The following is a 22,344-nucleotide window of genomic DNA, read 5'->3' on the forward strand; positions in this document are numbered from 1 at the left end:
CAACAACAAGATGCTCCTCAATGGGGCGCCCCTCAGCAGTGGGCCGACCCACAAAATCAGTCCCAACAAGCCCCCCCCCCCTCAATGGGGTCAGCCACCGTACCCACATCCTCAGCAGTGGGCTGGGCCGCGTCCTGCTAATCCAATGCAGCAGCAACGACCTCAACAACAAGCCTATTATTCTGGGCCACCACAGCAGTCACAACCCGGTTATGCTAATTCAAACTCGGAGTATGGCCCAACCATGACACCGACAGAGCTAGGCAATGCGTTTGCAACGATGGGATTTCAAAACTATGATCCATCTTGGTACATGGATTCCGGAGCCTCGTCTCATATGACAAACAATGCCGGTAATCTCTTACCCCTATTTAATTTAAGCACTTCTAATTATATTCAAGTGGGTAACGGTCAACGCATTCCAATAACGGGTTATGGTCACTCTAATATTGCAAATAAATCTCTTACCTTACGTGATGTTTATTTAACTCCCCAAATTATCAAAAATTTAATTTCTGTTAGAAAATTTACTTCTGATAATTCCGTGTCTATTGAGTTTGATCCCAATGGTTTTTCTGTGAAGGATCTTCGAACGGGAAAACTAATAACCAGATGCAATAGTACCGGGGACCTTTATCCAGTGACCACAACACCATCAGCTTGTCTAGCCACCTCTCTCACAGCTTTGTCTCCAACCACATGGCACAACCACTTAGGACATCCCGGGGCACCATCTTTTAACTTTCTTAGGAGTAAAAATTTGATTGATTGTAATCAGGAGCTTCACTCCACTTTTTGCGTAGGTTGTCAATTAGGAAAACATACTCGTTTGTCGTTTTATAATTCCAATAGCACTACTATTTCTCCTTTTGATATTATTCATGCTGATTTGTGAACTTCTCCTATCCGTAGTGAAAAGGGTCACAAATATTATTTAGTGCTTTTGGATGATTTTACTCATTATGTGTGGATCATTCCTCTTATGTATAAGTCTCAAGCCTATCAAACCTTTCTTAATTTTCGACAATATGTTCTAACTCAATTTAAACGCCCTATAAAATCCTTTCAAAGTGATCATGGTCGTGAATTTGATAACGACCCGTTCAAATTATTTTGTGTCAAAAATGGAATGGTTTTTCGCTTCTCATGTCCTCACACTTCTTCTCAAAATGGCAAAGCCGAGCGCATGATTCGAACTCTTAACAATGTTAAGCGTACATTATTGTTTCATGCCTCTCTTCCTCCTTCTTTTTGGCATTATGCCTTGAAGACATCTACTTATCTATTAAATATTCTACCTACCAAAACTCTCAATCACATTACTCCTTCTCAAGCTTTATTTGGGGTTGTTCCGTCTTATAGCCATCTTAGAGTTTTTGGGTGTCTTTGTTTCCCAAATTTATCGGCAACCATGCCTCACAAGCTTGCCCCTCGATCCACCCCATGTGTCTTTTTAGGCTATCCTTCTGACCATAGGGGATATAGGTGTATGGATATTACTACTAGAAAAATTATAATCTCTCGCCACGTCACTTTTGATGAAAACACATTTCCTTTTACAAATATTTCTAGTTTTCAATCTCATGATTATGATTTTCTAGCTTCTGATGATCCATCACCATTGTTGCAACATTTACATCACAAACCAGAGTAAAAGAGAGTGAGGAATAGCTCAAGTGGTTTGAGCTCCCTTTCTGATTCCAGGTGATCCTAGGATTTTCATTATCCGCCCTTGTGGCTCCACACACACACACACACACACACACACACACACACACACACACACACACACACACACACACACACACACACACACACACACACACACACACACACACACACACACACACACACACACACACACACACACACACACACACACACACACCAAAGACTTTAATAATAATTAATAGATAGTTATTAGTAATTAATAATTAATAGTTAATGATTAATAATTAGCAAATAATAATTAGTAAGTAATAGTCAATACTTAGTAGTTAATAATTAGTAATTAATAATTAGTAGTTAATAATTACTAATTAATAATTAATAATTAGTAAATTAGTAATTATTAGTACTTAAATATTAATAGTTAGTAATTAGTAATTAATAATTAATAGTTCGTGATTAACAATTAGTAATTATTAATATATAATTAATAATTAGTAATTTTTTTTGAGGGAAATTAATAATCAGTAGTTAATAATTAGTAATTAGTACTCCCTCTGTTTTTTTTATACGATTAAGTTGGATTTACACATTTTCCGAGACACAACTTTGATCATTAATATCTTTAACTAGAGGTTAGTAAAAATTATAAAAAAAAAAATTATTTATAAAAGTAGATATTATGACAAATCCAACAACATATTATATGATCATATTTATACATTATATATTGGTAAAAAAATTAAGTCAATGATGACCTATGAATAGTGGAATTTTTCAACTCTAGCTTAAAAAAAAAAAAAAAAAAAAAAAAAAAAAAAAAAAAAAAAACGGAGGGAGTGCTTAATAACTAGTAGTTAGTATTTAATAATTAGTAATTATTAATATATAGTTAGTACTTGTTATTAGTAATTTATAATTAAAAATCAGTAACTAGTAAATTAGTAATTAATAATGCTCATAATAAATGAATAAGAACACATAATAATGTCCTTTAAAAGTCATTTTGCATAGTTACAACCAACAGCTAACAACTGATTTTACCAAATATATTTACATACAACAGATGGTCAAACAGCCACTACAAACAGCCAATACTAACAGGCAATCAAACAAGCTAATTTAAATAGCTAGATTGTCAAACAAGGCCTTAACCTTAAAAAAAATAATAATAAAATAAAATCATGATGCTATTATTTTTATTTAGGCTGGAAAAATTTTCATGAGAGAGTGACATGTGTACATTCGAGGTTAGTGATGATGTCAGCGGTTGTTGTTTTAGTATAATTTATAGATTATTATTATTACTACTACTATTACCTTTGTTACATATTATTGCAACTTTTGAGTATTATTTGTGAGACATAAAAATTCCAAAGTTACATTAATATGTAACAAAATTAATATTATTATTATTATTATTATTTACAACTGAGATTTGATCTTGTCATTGTGCCCCGGCCCATGCAAAAGTTGAAAATCCACTCCCCTTTTGTGAATGGTAATTTCTAATTTGTGTAGCTTATTATTACAAGGAAAAGATGACTTCAACGACACTAATCACAGCTTGGGTGCATATAGAGCATCATTCCATTAACCGGGAGCACACCGATTATGGTGTTGTGGTGCACGGGTTGACATATATAAATGATCGATGCCGAACGTCGGAAATCTCACTTTTAATAAAAACACAATGGAATCCGATCCATTGTATACTAAGGTGATTGGAAGTCTCGCTTGTAAATAAAATTTGGCAAACTGATCCATACTCGATTATCCGATCCTAAACCCGAAATCACTTGATATATACAATCTAATCCGATCTGAACTAAGCTAACCTAATAGTCAATATTTAATTTCTTATAATGATTATTTTATTAAAACAAGCATATTTCCAGATAAAAGAAGTGAATATGACACAATTCAAACTCAAAATTACCCAGGTGAATCTTATTAGAAAATAACCCTACTGAAATTGACCCAATCTAATCCAAATTAAGTGATTGCTACCCTATTGAGCCCATAAATAAATCCACATGCGAGTAAAAGTGTTATCCCACATTAAAAGAGTGTAAAAAGTAAAGTGAGTATTGAGATGTGTATCCCACATTGAAGAAGAGAAGAAGTTGTGTCCACTTTATAAGGCCAAGGAGTTACTTCCGTCATTGCCATATGATTTTGAGGTAGAAGCTCCATGGTCGTATAAAATGGACAATCGTGACGGATGTGGCCCAGGCTCGTTTATCACATCCCTATTCATAAGTCCCTTAATTTGAAATGGGATGGTAGTTGTTGGCTCAAGTGACGTGATTGCGTTTCTTTACATTAAATAGATGTATGCATCGAGATTTAACAATTCAATATGTATAAATGCTTGTATTCGTCAACTTGTCAACAACAATTTTAAAACTAATTAATGAGTGATGATCAAATATTCGATGTTAACTAGTACAATCACCGAATTATGAGTTTGAGCAGCCATAACTTTTTTAAGGCAATTATGGCGGCAACTATTTCCTACTTTTATGGCTTTAATTAAGTACCTATTGAGTAATCAACTTACATGACATGCATGTTTCGATTGCTAATTGTAGCTTTTTTTTAATCTACAAAACATGATGAAGCCATAAAATAAGCCATGATCCCGCTATCTTTTCCAATCTTAGATCGTCAAAAATAATCCAGTTCAGATCGAATGGAATATTAGTTTGCGCACTCATAATTATTATGGATTAAATAATACACCCCCACATTAGCAATGAATAAACAGTTGGCATTATTGGCAATGCGTCATGGACTCATTGTAGACATAATATTAATGTAACTATAATAAAGTTTTATGGCTTCTTTTAACCACAAGGACACTACAAGCTAATGATCCTGATCAAACCTTAACTCTAGTATTGTTTTTTTTACTTCAGTATTTATGGGTTAGATCGACACTTATCTAAAAGTGAGAGGGAAGCATAAGGTCTTGATGCTCCCCAAAGCCAGTCCGTAGACTACCCAATCGAGTTGTTCCCTGTTAAAGGACCAACTCAACCAAAATCTTAAATTGATGGTTGGGGCCCATGATTATGTTTTATACTTTATCACACCCCCTCACACAAGAGTCTGTTGGGCTTGAAGTGTGGTTGTAGCATGGGTCCTTTTCATACCCAGCGTTTAATATTCCACTTTGAAATTGAGGGTGGATGAGATTTGAACCTGTGACCTTTATGTCACATTGTCTCCAATACCATGTTAAAGGATCAACTCAACCGATGTCTCATGTCTAGCGCATATGTGTTACATTCAAAACACCATTGGTGATGAGTTATATCTGTATTCTGTTGTGCGCTTAGCGCTCCTACATGTTTGATCACCTATACATTAATGCAATTGGGGTGGAAACTAAACACCTAACGTTCGACTTCTGGATATTGTTGTTTACTAGGAAATGACTTCATTTCAACTCCTTGTCATCAACAAGTGCCGGACTAGATTGTTGAGGTTGAGTACAAAAACAAATTAAAATGTTAAAGCGTCGTGATTGTTGATTTTGAGGCATGTTGGCTTTGTTATCTCGTAACTGAGCTACATTGCCTGCCCTCTATACATGAACATAAAGTATATTGTGATAATATTGGAGCACTTTATCTTTTTAGCAACTTAGTTCAACGCCAATATAATGCATCAAACATTGTGAGCCAGTTATACATTTCAATCCACTCAAGAAAAAGGTAGCTTGGATTGATCATATTCGGGTTCTTCTTGGTTGTACTAGGTTCTACTTTGAGATCTATTCACAAAAGGTCTACCAAGAGACTTATTTTTTTATTCAAGATCGAGTTTTATTGTATGACCTCCTATGTGTGGGTGTGTTAAGGAATACGTTTCATATGTTCTCTTCATAGGCTTAGAATAATTCATGTAAATAAATCTTAGTTACGAAGTATTACATAAGTTTTCTAACACGGCTAGTAGTTGGTAATTTCATAATTACCTACATAGTCGGTAATTTCATTGTACTTACATACGCAATCACCAAACTGTCTGTGATTTTGATATACAGCTCAACCGTATAACAAAAGACCATGGTCAGTCATTCATATTACATTGCCAATCGAATTTCATTGTTGGCAGTAAAAAAGCAAATTCTTATATCAGAAATTAATCTAGCCAAAATTATTAATGAGATTGATTTCCGTTATAATTAAATAATCACTACATACATATAAAACAATACACGATCTGAATGACTAGTTTTCTAATAAGTAGCGTAGAGTCTCATAGTATAACTGATCCGATCTTCAATCCTAAGACTTAAAACAAATACACTTTATAATACAAGGAATCTCCCTAAAACAGTTTTTTGTTCCGACCACAAACATCCATACTCAAAAACTTTCAATTTTAAATCTTTGTCAAAACAATGGCAATAAATAAACAAAGGAAGCATCCAATCTTTGGAGTAAAATAATATTAATCTTGCAAAAATTAAGCCACTTTTGAGACATCATGTGAGATTATCACTAGATCATGTGACTTCGATGTAGTTTGATTGGTGTTATGCTCCCCTTAACCTTTAGTCGTGACCAAATACTACAACCATGCATTTTCTCACGTGGAGGGACCCCCTATATTTCTTCAAATTTAAACTAAAATAATCCAAACCACGAAATTTCCCAATATAATTCTAATATTTAATATACTTAAAAAGAAAAAAAAATTCCAAAAATTTTTCCTTCGCATAAAATAAATTAAATCCACGAAATTTCCCACCTACATTTTGCATCTTTTGTTTGTACAACTCATTATTACCTAGTCTTACTGCACTACTTACTACTATAAATAGAACTACGATCAAAGCTAACTTATTCAACTCAAACATAAATAATTAAAAAAAAAAAAAAAAAAAGTTCCCCAAGTCATCTTCTCCTATCCTCCTTCCTTCCCCACTAAATCTTAGAAGAAAAAAAATGGGTTCTCTTCCTGAGACCAATGGTAATGCAGTCGTGGGGAGGACAACCGTGCATCGTTTGATCGCGGAGGAAGGATCGGTGTTGATGCCGGGTATCCAAGACGCTTTCTCTGCCGCCATTTGTGCCAAAACCGGCTTCAAAGCTTGCTTTGTCTCCGGTTTTGGTGTTTCCGCTGCCCTCCTCGGCTTGCCTGACTTTGGCTTGCTTACGTACGTATATTTCTCTCTTGTCACTTTATTTTTGTACATCTATGTACTTCATAATGTGTTAAAATTCTAATATGTGATCTATTAAAGTGGGACAAAACGAGTGACGTTTGACATAGCTAGGTTGCCACAATTTAAGCAAGAATTTGCGAGTTTTTGATTAGTTTCATCATGAAAGTTGACAACCGTCGGTTATTTTTGCAATCATAGTCTTAAATAAGAATTAATTACACATCTAAAAGTGTGTGCTTGTAAGTTCTATGATCCACATATTACGGGTACTACATCTAAATTATAACATAAGGGTTGACCTTTTAACTTATTATACACATTATACTCCATAATATGTTTTGGTATTATTTGTTGGAATGTTCTTGTGCATTTTGACTTGAAAAAATCAGAAAATAATTAATATAAGAGTATATACTCGTATTTCAGAAATGGAATATTTATAAAGTATAATATTTAAAAGTTCATCTGTTTTTTTTTTAATATTTTGTTGGGATTATATTTGCGATGTGTAGTAGAACTAGTAGTAGTGAAAAAGTTCGTGTTCGTACATGAATTATTATGGCCGGCCAAATTATTTTTTTTTTATTTTGCCTTTTTTGTCGTTTGTAAAGTTAGATTTTGTCCCCGAGAGGCGAACTACATATACTTGTCTTTTTTATTTACTTATTATATTTAGAGCCGTCTAATTTATTTTTTTTAATGAAATTTAATGTGTACTTCTTCGATACAAATATGTGGTATATGTAATACTTCCTCCGTTTCATAATGTTAGTCCCCAATGGAATCAATCGCATAAAATAAGAAAAGAAGAATATTTGGAATCTAACATTAAAGTACAAAATAATTTATAATTAGTTTACCTTATTTAAGTTTTTTAATTTATTTTTTTTGGAAAAGCATAAGTTATAATGCATAATTCAAGGTAGAGATTTTCTTACTTAGAGTTATGTCATCAATCCACAACCAATTAATTCCAAAAAAAATAAGTTAAAAATAGAACACATTCAATATGGGTAGATCTTTTTGAAACGTCTAAAATAGTATATGAGATTAACATTATGAAACGGAGGGATTAATAAATTGATAGTTTAATGAAAAGCTCCCTACAAAAAGGAAACAAATCTAGAGTATAAAACAAAATAATAAATTAGGCAAAGAGTAGTAACATACCGAGCAAGTTTTTAAAATTATAATTCCATCCTTTTTTTGAAAAAAAAAAGTTATTATTCCATCCTTAATCTTTAATTATTGAAAATCAAATACCATATATTTTTATTTTTTCAAGAAATGTAGGGAATAGCATTAAAAGTACCATACATTATTGTAAGACAATGTAATAAGAATCTTGTTAACAAGCGTCTCGGAGCGTTAGATAAGGGATTAATATATTACTTAAAATAGTATTAAGTTCGGAATGCATGATAAAATCACGCGTCGATCGGAATAATTAATGTTAATTTTACTGTAATTATAATGTTTATTTAGTTTTTATTTAATTAAAAGTTAGAGTAAAGAGGCATGAATATTCAAAGGCTTATTTTGTCCTTCTAAAAATTGTTGGATCTTTACAACGTTATCTACAAGTACATGTATTTTGAACTTTAATTGATCAATTGAATATGTGATTAAGGTTCAACAATAATTCCTTGTTTGTGTTGAGGATGGGGTATTGTTTTGTTTTTAACTCAATAAGACTCAACTCGAAACATATCTTTTTGCTTTATCTTTTTGTTTTTAAGAGGGGCCATACATGAGGGTTGGTTGAGGTTGAGGTTAGAGTATTATTGTGACTTTTTGAGCCTAGCTAATTAATACGAATTTGTGATACAGGACCGCAGAAGTTGTAGGAGTTGTCCGTAGAATGACTGCTGCTGCTCCAAGTTTGTGTGTCGTTGTTGATGGAGGTAAAGAAATTAAAACGATCCTTTTCATGCATGTCCCATTGTTATAAAGACGTACTTTACTCATAAAAAGTGTAATTTCTTGCCTTATGACAGACACCGGAGGTGGTGGCCCTCTCAATGTGCAAAGATTCATCAAAGACTTGATTGCAGCCGGTGCTAAGGGTGTTTTCCTAGAGGTAAAATGTTTTTCACGAATCACTTTAATACTACTAGTATAGCAGTAGGACAATAATTAAAATTGAATGTGACTAAGAAATCAACTTCACAAGTAAAGAAAAAAGGGGGTTGTTTGTACAATTTAATAATATTTACTGATTGGATCACATGTATTTCAATTTTTTCAGGATCAAGTATGGCCAAAAAAGTGTGGTAAGTACTTTGCACTACATTATCAATATTTTTGCAAAATATATTCCACCGTACTTTTACATTAATTGCTAACATGGTAGACCATATCGAACGTTAATAATTTACTTCTTGTTTATCTTATTTTATAGGTCATATGCGTGGTAAGAGTGTTGTACCTGCAGAAGAGCATGCACTTAAAATTGCAGCAGCAAGAGAAGCTATTGGTGAATCTGATTTCTTCTTGGTAGCAAGAACTGATGCTAGAGCACCACACGGTCTTCAAGAAGCAATTAGACGTGCCAACCTTTACAGAGAGGTACAATCCTGAAAACTAAATAGCACGACACCAAATTAAAATACGCCTGATGAACAAAACACATTCTTCAATATGAACTCAATAAAAAGCTCTTGTCTTATATTATTTTCATCAACAAACCACTAACTTGAATTTATTTGGCATATTAGGAAATTCAATCAATCATAAAGGCTTATGTACTATCTATTCCAAAAAATGTTTGTAATTATATGCGCTAACTATATGATTATAATAAGATGCATAAAAGTCATAACATTTAAATTTGTCTATACATAGGCCGGAGCTGATGCAACCTTCGTTGAGGCACCTGCAAACATCGATGAGCTTAACGAGGTTGTCAAGGGTACAAAAGGTTTGAGAATCGCTAACATGATTGAAGGTGGAAAGACCCCATTACATACACCAGCAGAGTTCAAGGAGATGGGATTCCACTTGATTGCTCATTCACTATCAACAATCTATGCTACAACCAAAGCTTTGGTTGGAATCATGAAGGTTCTTAAGGAAAAGGGTACCACTAGGGATGACTTGGACAAGATGGTTACTTTCTCTGAATTTAATGACATGATTAGCTTGGAATCATGGTATGAAATGGAATCAAAGTTCAAGAACTTCACCCCAAAATCTTTGGAATCCTAAGACTTTTTACCTATCTTGGCATGTTTAGCTCGACATATACAAGAGTTGAAATTAAAGACATGCATGTTTGTGCAATTGAGTTTTGTAAGATTATGAAATTAGTTTAATATTTGTTTGAGAAAATAATAATTTTGCATATTGAGTAATGTTGTAAGTTTATTTAAAACCTGTTTTGAGAGCCTGCAAGGTGTAGATGCTTGTAATCTCATCAATATTAGTAATCAAATATAATTCGAAGCTATTTTTTCTATCTTGGGTGAATTTTTATTATTGGTTTATGGTATGAGATTTCTTTGCGAGGTATTATATATACTTGAACCGTTAAAGCAATATGTATTTAACTACCCAACAAGTTTGGTCTTTAGGGGCCGTTTGGTTGGGGTATTAATCAAAGGGAATGGGAATCAATTGTCCTGATTCCCTTTCTTGTTGTTTGTTTGACATTTTTTCCATTCCCTTTACCCTCTCCATTACCCCAAATTCTTCCAACTTCATTCCCCACCCCCCTAGGTTTTTCCATTCCCTTTCCTTAACCACCACAACACCACCACATCCAAACCAGCCACCACCATCCTATCCTATCCCCACCACCCAGCTACCATCGCCGCACCTCCACCGTCCCTCGTCGGAGCTCCCTCGCCCATTGCCGGAGCTCCCCCGTCCCTCGCCGGAGATCCCCTCCCCCTAAAAACTCCCCCACTCCCGCAAAAACCCTGCTCTCCGTGAACTCCACCACCTAATCCCGCTCTCCGTGAACTCCACCACTGTCTCCAAGACGTCGCCGTCGCTTCCTTGTCCAATCCAACGCTCGTGAGCTCGCCGCTGCTCTCACGTGCACCACCTACTGGGTGTCGTCATCCCAACCAAAACCCCAACCACCATGAAATTTCAAAACCCCGGCCACTCTCAAACCCCAAAACAACCACCAAATCCCCGAAACCACCAACAACCCCAAAACCCCTCTTCTCCGTGAGCTCGCCGCTAGGTTGGGTGGCCGGATTTCAAAAGTTGGGTGGTTGGGTTGCTGGGGTAAGGGGGGAGGTTGGATTACTAAAATAAATTTGTGTAGTGGTGGTGGTGATGTGGTGGATCTGATTCCCTTTGATTTTTAAAACAAACAACACACTAATTTGAGAGATTTTCATTCCCTTTAATTTATTCATTCCACTCCGTTTACCCTATGCAAACCAAACGACCCCTTAGTATATTCGTTGTTGCCAACCTGTTACATAAAGGTTATGTAGTGATAGATATATACTCGTACTAAATTTGGTCCATAATCTTGAATACCACTCTAGAACTTTACGTAATATAAGCTCAGCCATGATTTTGATTCTCATATAATAGCACATATAAAACTTTTTTTTTTTGGGTGTTTAGAGAGCCACTAGGGCGGGGTGTGATTCGGTCCCAGAATCTCCTGGAATCAGGAGGAAGGCTCTAACCACTTGAGCTATCCCTCATTGTCGCACATATAAAACTATGAAAGTGGGGTAAATAACTTTGGATGCAATTGTTACAATTTACAAAGAAAATCACAATAGTTTGACTCTGTCGATCAGTGATGAAACAAAGGCATGAGTCCAAGTGTAGAATTTGTATGATCAACTCACGGCTTAATTCACATTATATATACACAATGCTAACCCTAGAATTACCATAACATTGGTAACTAGAGATTAGGAAACAATATAAAAGATAACCCCAAATAACTACCAAATGTTCCCACAAAATTTATCCTCAATACCCCCCCCCAAGTTGGAGCATGGGTGTTAAAAATGCCCAACTTGGAGAGAAGATAATCAAACTGAGACTTCCCAACTTCCCAAGAGCCTTCGTGAAGACGTCAGCCAATTGGGAAGGAGTAGAAACGTATGATGGAGAAATTAAGCCTTTATTAATTGCATCTCGAACGAAATGACAATCAACCTCAATGTGTTTGGTTCTTTCATGAAAAACCGGATTCTTTGCAATGTGCAAAGCAAACTCACTATCACAAAACAACTTGATTGCCTTTGGATGTTGCACACCCAAGCTCAACAACAAGGCCTTAAGCCACTTTAACTCACAAGTGATGGTTTCCATAGACCGATATTCAACCTTAGCCAAAGATTTCGATACAGTGTGTTGCTTCTTAGTCTTCCAAGAAATTGGCGAATGCCCAAGAAACACCAACCAACTTGTCAAAGAACGACGAGTAAGAGGACAAGCCGCCCAATCTGAATCACACCAACCTTGCAAGGTTAGATCACTGTCAGCACTCAACAAAATACCTTGATCCGAGGTACCTTTCAAATAACGAACAACGCGTAGAGCTGCTTCCCAATGTTCACTGCGAGGCTCTTGCACAAACTGAGACAAGATATGAACTGGGTACACAAAATCAAGTCTAGTGACCGCAAAGTAGATCAAACGGCCAACTAGCCTACGATAACTCTCCGGATCCGCAAGAAGCTCACCTGTAGCAAGGCCGAGCTTGTGGTTTTGCTCAATGGGAAAACCACTCGGTTTTTCCCCTAACAAACCTACTTTAGAAATAATATCCAAAGTATACTTCCGTTGGCACAAAAATAGACCTGAAGAACTACGAGCAACTTCTATGCCCAAGAAATACTTCAAAGGACCAAAGTCCTTCATTTTGAAACAATCACACAGATAAGCTTTGAAACTACCAAGTGCAGCCATTTGATGAAGTTTCTAGTTTTTAGAGACCGCAATTGCAAGAAAAGCTTGAACTGTAGTCATTTTTGCAACTGGAGCAAACGTTTCACCATAATCTATGCCTTATTGCTGATGATTCCCAAAAACAACTAACCAAGACTTGAGGCGTTCAATATCACCATTCGACAGAAACTTTGTCTTATATACCCATTGACTCCCTAGAGCACGTTTACCTGGGAGAAGACGCTCTAAAGTCCAAGTCCCATTGTCTTCTAATGCGTTCATTTCTTCTTGCATAGACTTATGCCAACCTTCATGTTTCATGGCCTCTTTAAATGATTTTGGATCCTTTCCACTTACAATTGCTGCAAGAAATTTACGATAATTCACAAAAAATTTGTCACGATTTATATAATGTGTGAAAGGATAAGGAGTACCTGAAGGAGAATTGGAAGATGGAGTGGAGGGAGACGGATTTTTAGCAAAAACTGAGCAAGTCACATAATCCCGAAGCTTTATCACGGAGACCACAACCTATGGGAGGGTGAGCCGTGGCCTGCTGCTAACTGGAACTGTTGGTCTTATCGGCACCAGCTAGTTGTTGCTGCTGTGCTAGGCTACTAGCCTCGGCAGTATCAGCAAGCTGTTGTGCTCTTCACCTGCGCCCGCAGCTTGCTGCATTTCTGATCCTGCGCCCGCAAGTTCCCCCTGCGGGGAGGCAGTTGCTCGGGCTTGCTACTAGGATGTAGCTCCTGAGCCCGCGGAATCTAGGACAGCCCCATTATCCCCAATATTCACAACACCATGATCACCATTAGTGCCCAAATTAGTTTTGTTGTGCTCACCATCATTATCATACACCATCCCATCAAAATCTTCATAAGCAGCAAAATCATCATGAACATCACCATTTGACTCATAAACGCGTGACCCAATATTAACATCTTTCGGGCAAAAAAACTGTAGACACTTGATTGTGTCTCCCCAAAAACCAAACCCCGTGATGAGTACCTTTCACGTCTTTGATTATCGATTTAGGTGAAGAGTTGAAGAGTCTCGTGAATTTCCCTTTAGTCTTGACCATTTTTAACCTTTCTTTAAATGTTTTAGCCTAAAGTAATTCATTTTGTGTCCTTAAAATCATTATTTTCGTGTCCTTTTTATAAAACGGTCCAAAACAGTTTATTTTGGTCCATAATCTGGGTCCAATAATTGTGTAGTTGGATGGGGCTTGAAAAGAGCTTTCCAACAATGTATTATAAGCCCAAATTCAAGTTATAACGAAGAAGTTATGACCAAATACTAAATTGGGTCCAAACTGAGCCTTATCCGCGGACCCAATGATCATGTGGAGGGTCCATTTATCTTAATTGTATTTCTAAAACCATTAGAATTTGTCATAAGTTTTTAGAATTATCTAGAAGGTTGTTTTGAGTCCTAAATCCCTTAGGATTGATTATTATCTTCTAGAAAGATTATAATTTATCCTGTTTTTGAAAAGATTAAATATAAGAATTTTATATCAAATAAAACACTTGTATTTAATAGATTTAATTCTGATAAAATAAGGAAAAATACGGATATTCGACTAACCCAATTTGATTGAAAGTTGGATTTCGTACAAATCTTATCTTTTGAAAAGCATCGCGCAGTGATGGAAATATCGCATAGCGATGCTAATATCATGCAGCAATATAAGCATCGCGCCGCGATGTAACCATCGTTACGCGATGGAAGGCGTTTTACTCCGAGTCGGATTCTGACTCCTTTTCTGATCTTTTCCCTCATTTTTTCCTAAATATAGGGACGTTTTCCCCCGTTTTCAATCATCAACAAGTTTGATCACCAACAATCATCTCTTTCCCTCTCTAAGCTATAAGCTTTTCTCTCTCTCTTTCTTAGCTTTAGCCTAAACACATCCCAACACCATATGTCCTTCACGAGTCTTGAATACTCCAAGCCGTTCTCAAAGTTGTCTTCGACCTCGAAGTGAAAGGTTGATATTTCTGAGGGTTTGGTGCTAAATCTGTATTTTTATCATTATTTGATTTATTTGTTTGATTTAATCTTTCTTGAAGTTACTAACGCGTGTATTGTTTTGATAGAAAGAGATACGAAGCGTCAAAGTAAGTAGATCTACTATCTTTATTCCTTGCTTTTGATATAGAAATCATGCTTAGAATATTATTTTAATTCCTAGTATCATGTTAGGATGCTTTTATGATTCCTAGTATCATGTTTAGGGTGTTATTTTAATATTCCTAATATCATGCTTTCTAGTATCATGTTTAGGCTAAAGCTTTGATTCTTTTTTATTTAGTGACATGCTAGGGTTTGTTATTAATCTATTTAGTATCATGCCTAGGATCTTGCTAATATTATTTTGGGGATATTGCTTTATTTTGATGATGATGATTTGTTGTGTCAATTATAATTATGTTGCTTGATTTATTGTTATTGCTTGATCACGCCTCTTCTTGCAGGTTTTAAGGGGAATTCGTACTTGAGTCATGCCTAATAAGATAATTATTAATTTGTTTTAGGCTAATATGATTTTAATTCAAGTGATCGCCAATAATAGATTTATTTGTGCATTAATAATCAACCAATATAGATTAAACAGGTTTAGGGCTAACTTATTGTGTGTATGTTGATTGGAAAGCACACATGAATATCATAAGGATTAAGTAGAGGCCGATTTAGGGCGGGTTCAATCTCTTTTAGGTTGGATTCGTACCATCATCCCCAAATTTCCAGTCATGGTTCCAGACCACTATGTAGTTAGCGATCTCCATGATCGTGAATGGGGTGTAAACTTCATACTCGTGAACGGTTTACAAGTTCCAAAAACTTGTTGCCGACTCTTTTGCTCTAGCTTCTTTCCCTTTGGACGCCACCATGCTTGAGTGCATGATCACAGTGGGTTCAAAGTTGAGTGTTGAAATATTCCCTACACAAACGGGAACACATCTTCAACAAATTTAACATCTTGGGAAACAAAGAAAACTTTGGAATCAAGGTCATATAGTCTCCATCCTTTCTTCCCAAACGGATAACCCACAAAAACACATTTTCGACTCCTATTTGCAAATTTATCTCCATTGGTTTTCTTATTATGAGCGAAACATAGACACTCAAAAGTACGAATAACATCAAATAAAGGTGGTTTATTAAAAAGAATTTCGAAGGGAGTTTTGTTGTGAAGCAAAGGAGTAGGAGTTCAGTTAATTAAATGAGCTGCAGCAAGTACACGCTCACCCAAAAAATATATCGGCAATTTGGCTTGAAATCTCAAAGCTCTCCCTACTTCCAAAATGTGTTTATGTTTTCTCTCAACCCTCCCGTTTTTTTGTGGTGTACCCACACAAGAGGTTTGAAAAATAATCTCAGTTGCAGCAAAAAAATCAAGCAAACAATTAAACTCAGTACCATTGTCACTTTGCACAACTTTGATTGTTTGGGAAAAGTGTCTTTCTACCATAGAAACAAACATCAAAAACATACGAAACACCTCATTTTTATCAATCAACAAGTATATTCATACTGCTCTAGAATAATCATCAACAATTGTCTAACAATAACAAGCTCCGCACGACGAAACATGACGATATGGACCCCATAAATCACAATGAACTTTCTCAAATATTCTAGACGCTTTGTTATCACTCAAAGGAAAACTATCTCTAGGATGTTTAGCACACATACATAGTTCACACCCCTTATCAAGACTATCTTCGCAATTAACAGTAAGAAGCAACTTAACTGCTTTCTCGAAAGGATGACCCATACGACGATGCCATAGCTCCAAATTCGACCTTGCGCCAATAGCACCCACATGATGCACGGAATTCGATTTGCTAAAATAGTACAATCCGTCCTTCCTAGCTCCCGTTGTCACTTTGCACAACTTTGATTGTTTGGGAAAATTGTCTTTCTACCATAGAAACAAACATCAAAAACATACGAAACACCTCATTTTTATCAATCAACAAGTATATTCATACTGCTCTAGAATAATCATCAACAATTGTCTAACAATAACAAGCTCCGCACGACGAAACATGACGATATGGACCCCATAAATCACAATGAACTTTCTCAAATATTCTAGACGCTATGTTATCACTCAAAGGAAAACTATCTCTAGGATGTTTAGCACACATACATAGTTCACACCCCTTATCAAGACTATCTTCGCAATTAACAGTAAGAAGCAACTTAACTGCTTTCTCGAAAGGATGACCCATACGACGATGTCATAGCTCCAAATTCGACCTTGCGCCAATAGCACCCACATGATGCACGGAATTCGATTTGCTAAAATAGTACAATCCGTCCTTCCTAGCTCCCGTTCCAGTCAACTCCTTCGTTTGATCCCGTATAGCACGCATATAAGAGTTAAATTGGACAATACAATTAAGCTCATTATTAAGTTGTGAAACAGAAAGTAAATTACAACTCAAATTAAGGACATAGAGCACCCAGTTAGAATAATTTTGTCCGACAAACGAACAAAACCAATAAGAGGAGTCAACACTGTTTCACCGTTTGGTAACCCTACTGGACATTCAAAGCTCTTTGTGTCAAAAGGCTAAGATTTTTCTCCTGTAACATGATGCATGGCTCTTGTATCAATAATCCAAGATGTATCATCAAACTTATTATTCAAACGATTTTCGAAAATTTTGGTATTATCCACCAAACTTGTAATTGTTTGCCATTGTTCACTTAGAAACAACTGGCCAGTCGAACTCAAACTAAGACCATTGACCGATGTAGCATTGGCCCGCAATGGACCTCGACTACTATTGCACTCATTATCTGGTGTTGGTGGATTGCTGTTGTCCACCATGGTTCAGTGAAAAAAAATTGTTTAAAAAAAATTTAAAAAAATTAAACTAGGCTCCGATACCATGTAGAATTTGTATGAACTCACGGCTTAATTCTCATTAAAGAATTGAAAACAATATAATATATACACAATGCTAACCCTATAATTACCATAACATTGATAACTATAGTTAGTAAATAATATAAAAGATAACCCCAAATAACTACCACATAAAATCTTTCACAAAATATATCCTCAATACCAAGTTTCACTTTTGTAGTTTTGTCATTTTAGCCCCATACAAAGAGCTGGGCATGGGTCGGCTGGCACGCAGGCTGCTCAGCACGGCACGCCAGATGGCCCGACCCCGCACGAGCACGGCAGCGGCACGACACGGCACGTGGAACCCCCAGTGGGCTGTGCCGTGAACAAGGAAATTGAAATTTGGCACGAGCACGGCCGACTTGTGAAAATGGCCGGCACGGCATGTCACGGCCCGTCGTGTGGCTAGGCACGGCCGGCACGGCACGGCACGGTGCCCAACTTTACTGGCCATACATACTCAAGGTTGCTGAAAACAAAAAAAATTGATTTAAAAAAAAAAGAGAGAGAGAGAAAATAACGTGGACACACGTTTATAAAATAAATAAATAAATAAATAAATGGTTGATTCATTTTTTCGTGTGGTTTGAATGGATGTACGAAGTATAAGTACTTTTTTTGGTGCTATATAATCTTTTTTTTTTTTTTATTAAAGGTTTTGCTTCTTAATGATTATTAGCCTTTTAATCGTGAGTGAATTAGTTTAATACACACCAACAAGAACTGTGGATGTCATATTCAAGTTAGAGAAAAATTAATTACTATTAGTGGCATTAATTTTTGGGTTGATTTGACATTAATTTTTGGGTTGATTTGACATTAATTTTTTGACAAATCTAGATACGTGGTGTTTGGGCCTAGTCCATATCCTAAGCCCAATTACCTAAATGATAAATATACCCCTCTATGATCCAGCCCATCATTAATCATTATAAAGTATGTATTTGTCCTTAATCTGTTCAACTAAGTACAACTTTGCCACCTGCAAGTACAACTATAAATAGCTCTCTAATCATTAATGAGAGTAACTTTTTACTAATTCTCTCTACTTTATCTCTCTAAGTACACTCTCTCTCTCTCTTTAGAAAGGACACTCATTGACTTAAGCATCGGAGGGGCTTTCTCGGGTCACACCTTCGGGGCAGCTAACCTTCTCTGTTTTGCAGGCCGAGCCCTCAGGCATAAAGGCGGAGTGCTCAGACATACCTTTGCAAGGCGGAATTCTCTGACATAAATTCTAGGATATCACCGAAATACCCTAACACACTTAGGAGAATTATGTTTCCAGAAATAGGTAGTATTTAATCTTTACGCCGAAAACACCAATAAAATGAAATTTTTTAATGATTTCTGTAAATTGCTAATATATATAAGTGGTTTTAAATTTTTTGGACACATCAATTATACTATAGTATTGTTTCTAAGAAAAAAAAAAAAAAAAAAAAAAAAAACTACAATATATTGTTTAAAACATCCTATCTATGTGTCAAGGCTCATATATAAATCTCACAATTTTAGTTGTATTTTATTCATATTATATTGGAGAGCATGAGAGAAATAGGCTTAAATTAATACTCGTCTTCTATTGATTTTTTGAGCGATCATATTCTAAGACTCAAATTATAAAACCCTTCAATTGTACGTACTTTTTAACATGTGCGGCCTAAACTCATATTGTAATTAATGTCATTGATAATCTTTGTTTTTTTAGAACTAATGTAATTGATAATCTAAAATAAGAATTAAACTTCTCCGTCATATATATATATATATATAGAAATGGGATCATGTGAGAACCCATGGCTTAGGTGAGAACCATTTTAAAATGAGAACTCATCTAACACCATTCATTTTTATTAGATGAATGGTTTAGATTTATTGTTTCATTAGTGGGAATTCACGTGGGCCACCTTCATTAATTGTAATGATTGTTTGTATTTTTTTTTTAATTTTTGTGCATTGGGACACAAAATCTGCCAAAAGCTGTCATTATTACATGCTTTTTATTATTTATTGCATTGAAACACGTTACGTTAAAATGTAGTTGAAGTGTACGTCGTTAATGATGTTTCGTAAAATATATCAAGTGTTTCAATTTATAATATTAATGTTTCATATATATTATTGCTTGTTTCATACAGTTGGGCTCTATATGAACTAGGTGTACTGTGATTTCTTATACCTTATCTGATGTTTCAAAAAATATACCTTATGTTTCATTTTATAGTGCTTATGTTCCATAAAATATATGTGTTGTTTCATATACTAATGATATTGTTTTATACATAAAAATCATTGATGTTTCATATAATATTTCATTCGAATATTATTTATATTGTTCCAGAATTAAGAACTATTGTCCCATAAATATTATACATTGTTCCATACCATATGTGTGAAATGTACCAATGACTGAAATGCGTGTTCCCAAGAAAATTAAAAAGCATGTACCAATGACTGAAATGCGTGTTCCCAAGAAAATGCATGGGAAATTGATAATTAATCTCAGCCATCCATTATGTGTAGTTGGTGTACGTTAATGATGTTTCGTAAAATATATCAAGTGTTTCAATTTTTAATATTAATGTTTCATATATATTATTGCTTGTTTCATACAGTTGGGCTCTATATGAACTAGGTGTACTGTGATTTCTTATACCTTATCTGATGTTTCAAAAAATATACCTTATGTTTCATTTTATACTATTTATGTTCCATAAAATATATGTGTTGTTTCATATACTAATGATATTGTTTTATACATAAAAATCATTGATATTTCATATAATATTTCATTCGAATATTATTTATATTGTTCCAGAAATAAGAACTATTGTCCCATAAATATTATACATTGTTCCATACCATATGTGTGAAATGTACCAATGACTGAAATGCAGGTTCCCAAGAAAATTAAAAAGCATGTACCAATTACTGAAATGTGTGTTCCCAAGAAAATGCATGGGAAAGTGATAACTAATCTCAGCCATCCATTAAGTGTAGTTGGTGTACGTTAATGATGTTTCGTAAAATATATCAAGTGTTTCAATTTATAATATTAATGTTTCATATATATTATTGCTTGTTTCATATAGTTGGGCTCTATATAAACTAGGTTTACTGTGATTTCTTATACCTTATTGATGTTTCAAAAAACATACCTTATGTTTCATTTTATACTATTTATGTTCCATAAAATATATGTATTGTTTCATATACTAATGATATTGTTTTATACATAAAAATCATTGATGTTTCATATAATATTTCATTCGAATATTATTTATATTGTTCCAGAAATAAGTACTATTGTCCCATAAATATTATACATTGTTCCATACCATATGTGTGAAATATACCAATGACTAAAATGCATTTTCCCAAGAAAATTAAAAAGCATGTACCAATGACTGAAATGCGTGTTCCCAAGAAAATGCAAAAACCATGTACCAATGACTGAAATGCATGGGAAAGTGATAATTAATCTCAGCCATCCATTATGTGTAGTTGGTGTACGTTAATGATGTTTCGTAAAATATATCAAGTGTTTCAATTTATAATATTATTGCTTCATATATATTGTTGCTTGTTTCATATAGTTGGGCTCTATATGAACTAGGTTTACTGTGATTTCTTATACCTTATTGATGTTTCAAAAAACATACCTTATGTTTCATTTTATAGTGCTTATGTTCCATAAAGTATATGTGTTGTTTCATATACTAATGATATTGTTTTATACGTAAAAATCATTGATGTTTCATATAATATTTCATTTGAATATTATTTATATTGTTCCAGAAATAAGAACTATTGTCCCATAAATATTATACATTGTTCCATACCATATGTGTGAAATATACCAATGACTGAAATGCGTGTTCCCAAGAAAATTAAAAAGCATGTACCAATGGCTGAAATGCGTGTTCCCAAGAAAATGCATGGGAAAGTGATAATTAATCTCAACCATCCATTATGTGTAGTTGGTGTACGTTAATGATGTTTTGTAAAATATATCAAGTGTTTCAATTTATAATATTAATGTTTCATATATATTATTGCTTGTTTCATATAGTTGGGCTCTATATGAACTAGGTTTACTGTGATTTCTTATACCTTATTGATGTTTCAAAAAACATACCTTATGTTTCATTTTATACTACTAATGTTCCATAAAATATATGTATTGTTTCATATACTAATGATATTTTTTAATACATAAAAATCATTGATGTTTCATATAATATTTCATTCGAATATTATTTATTTTGTTCCACAAATATGAACTATTGTCCCATAAATATTATTTATTTTGTTCCAGAATTGAATGATATTCCACATACAGATTTGCTCTTTTTTTGCACTGCTTCGAAAATTTTACCAAAAAAAATCAAAAGAACTCCAAAAATTCTGAAATTTGGTATGCTTATTCTACACAAAAAAATAAGCATATTCAAAAAAAGAATCGCTTCAAAAGGGTTTTTTTATGAGAGAGAAATCTTCATTTGAAATCTGTCTTTCCAGATTTGCTCCTTTTTTGCACTACTTCGAAAATTCTACCCAAAAAAATATCAAACGAACTCCAAAAATTATGAAATTTTGTATGCTTATTCTACACAAAAAAATAATCAAATTAAAAAAAAACGCTTCAAAAGCTTTCTTTATTGTGTCAGGTAAGAATTAATGTTATTGA

General features: G+C 34.5%; 2 protein-coding genes across 2 annotated transcripts; one reads left to right on the forward strand and one right to left on the reverse strand.

Moving 5' to 3' along the window:
• Positions 1 to 6,519: 6,519 nt before the first annotated feature.
• LOC110735797 (petal death protein-like) lies at positions 6,520 to 10,307 on the forward strand. The gene is made up of 6 exons (XM_021915982.1): positions 6,520 to 6,841; positions 8,681 to 8,754; positions 8,848 to 8,930; positions 9,099 to 9,123; positions 9,252 to 9,418; positions 9,695 to 10,307. The coding sequence occupies exons 1-6, from the start codon at positions 6,630 to 6,632 to the stop codon at positions 10,055 to 10,057; spliced, it is 924 nt and encodes a 307-aa protein (XP_021771674.1). The 5' UTR covers positions 6,520 to 6,629; the 3' UTR covers positions 10,058 to 10,307.
• Positions 10,308 to 11,797: 1,490 nt separating this feature from the next.
• LOC110735835 (uncharacterized mitochondrial protein AtMg00810-like) lies at positions 11,798 to 12,742 on the reverse strand. The gene has a single exon (XM_021916018.1). The coding sequence runs from the start codon at positions 12,740 to 12,742 to the stop codon at positions 11,798 to 11,800; it is 945 nt and encodes a 314-aa protein (XP_021771710.1).
• Positions 12,743 to 22,344: the final 9,602 nt, after the last annotated feature.

The sequence above is a fragment of the Chenopodium quinoa genome, unplaced genomic scaffold (assembly GCF_001683475.1).
Source record: "Chenopodium quinoa cultivar QQ74 unplaced genomic scaffold, ASM168347v1, whole genome shotgun sequence".
NCBI lineage: Eukaryota > Viridiplantae > Streptophyta > Magnoliopsida > Caryophyllales > Amaranthaceae > Chenopodium > Chenopodium quinoa.

Excerpts from the sequence above, each read along its gene's own strand:
- LOC110735797 (XM_021915982.1), top strand. The coding sequence starts at position 6,630 with ATGGGTTCTCTTCCTGAGACCAATGGTAATGCAGTCGTGGGGAGGACA. Across the intron at positions 8,931-9,098 it reads CTAAGGGTGTTTTCCTAGAG|GATCAAGTATGGCCAAAAAA; the intron begins GTAAAATGTTTT and ends CAATTTTTTCAG. Across the intron at positions 9,419-9,694 it reads GTGCCAACCTTTACAGAGAG|GCCGGAGCTGATGCAACCTT; the intron begins GTACAATCCTGA and ends GTCTATACATAG.
- LOC110735835 (XM_021916018.1), bottom strand. The coding sequence starts at position 12,742 with ATGGCTGCACTTGGTAGTTTCAAAGCTTATCTGTGTGATTGTTTCAAA.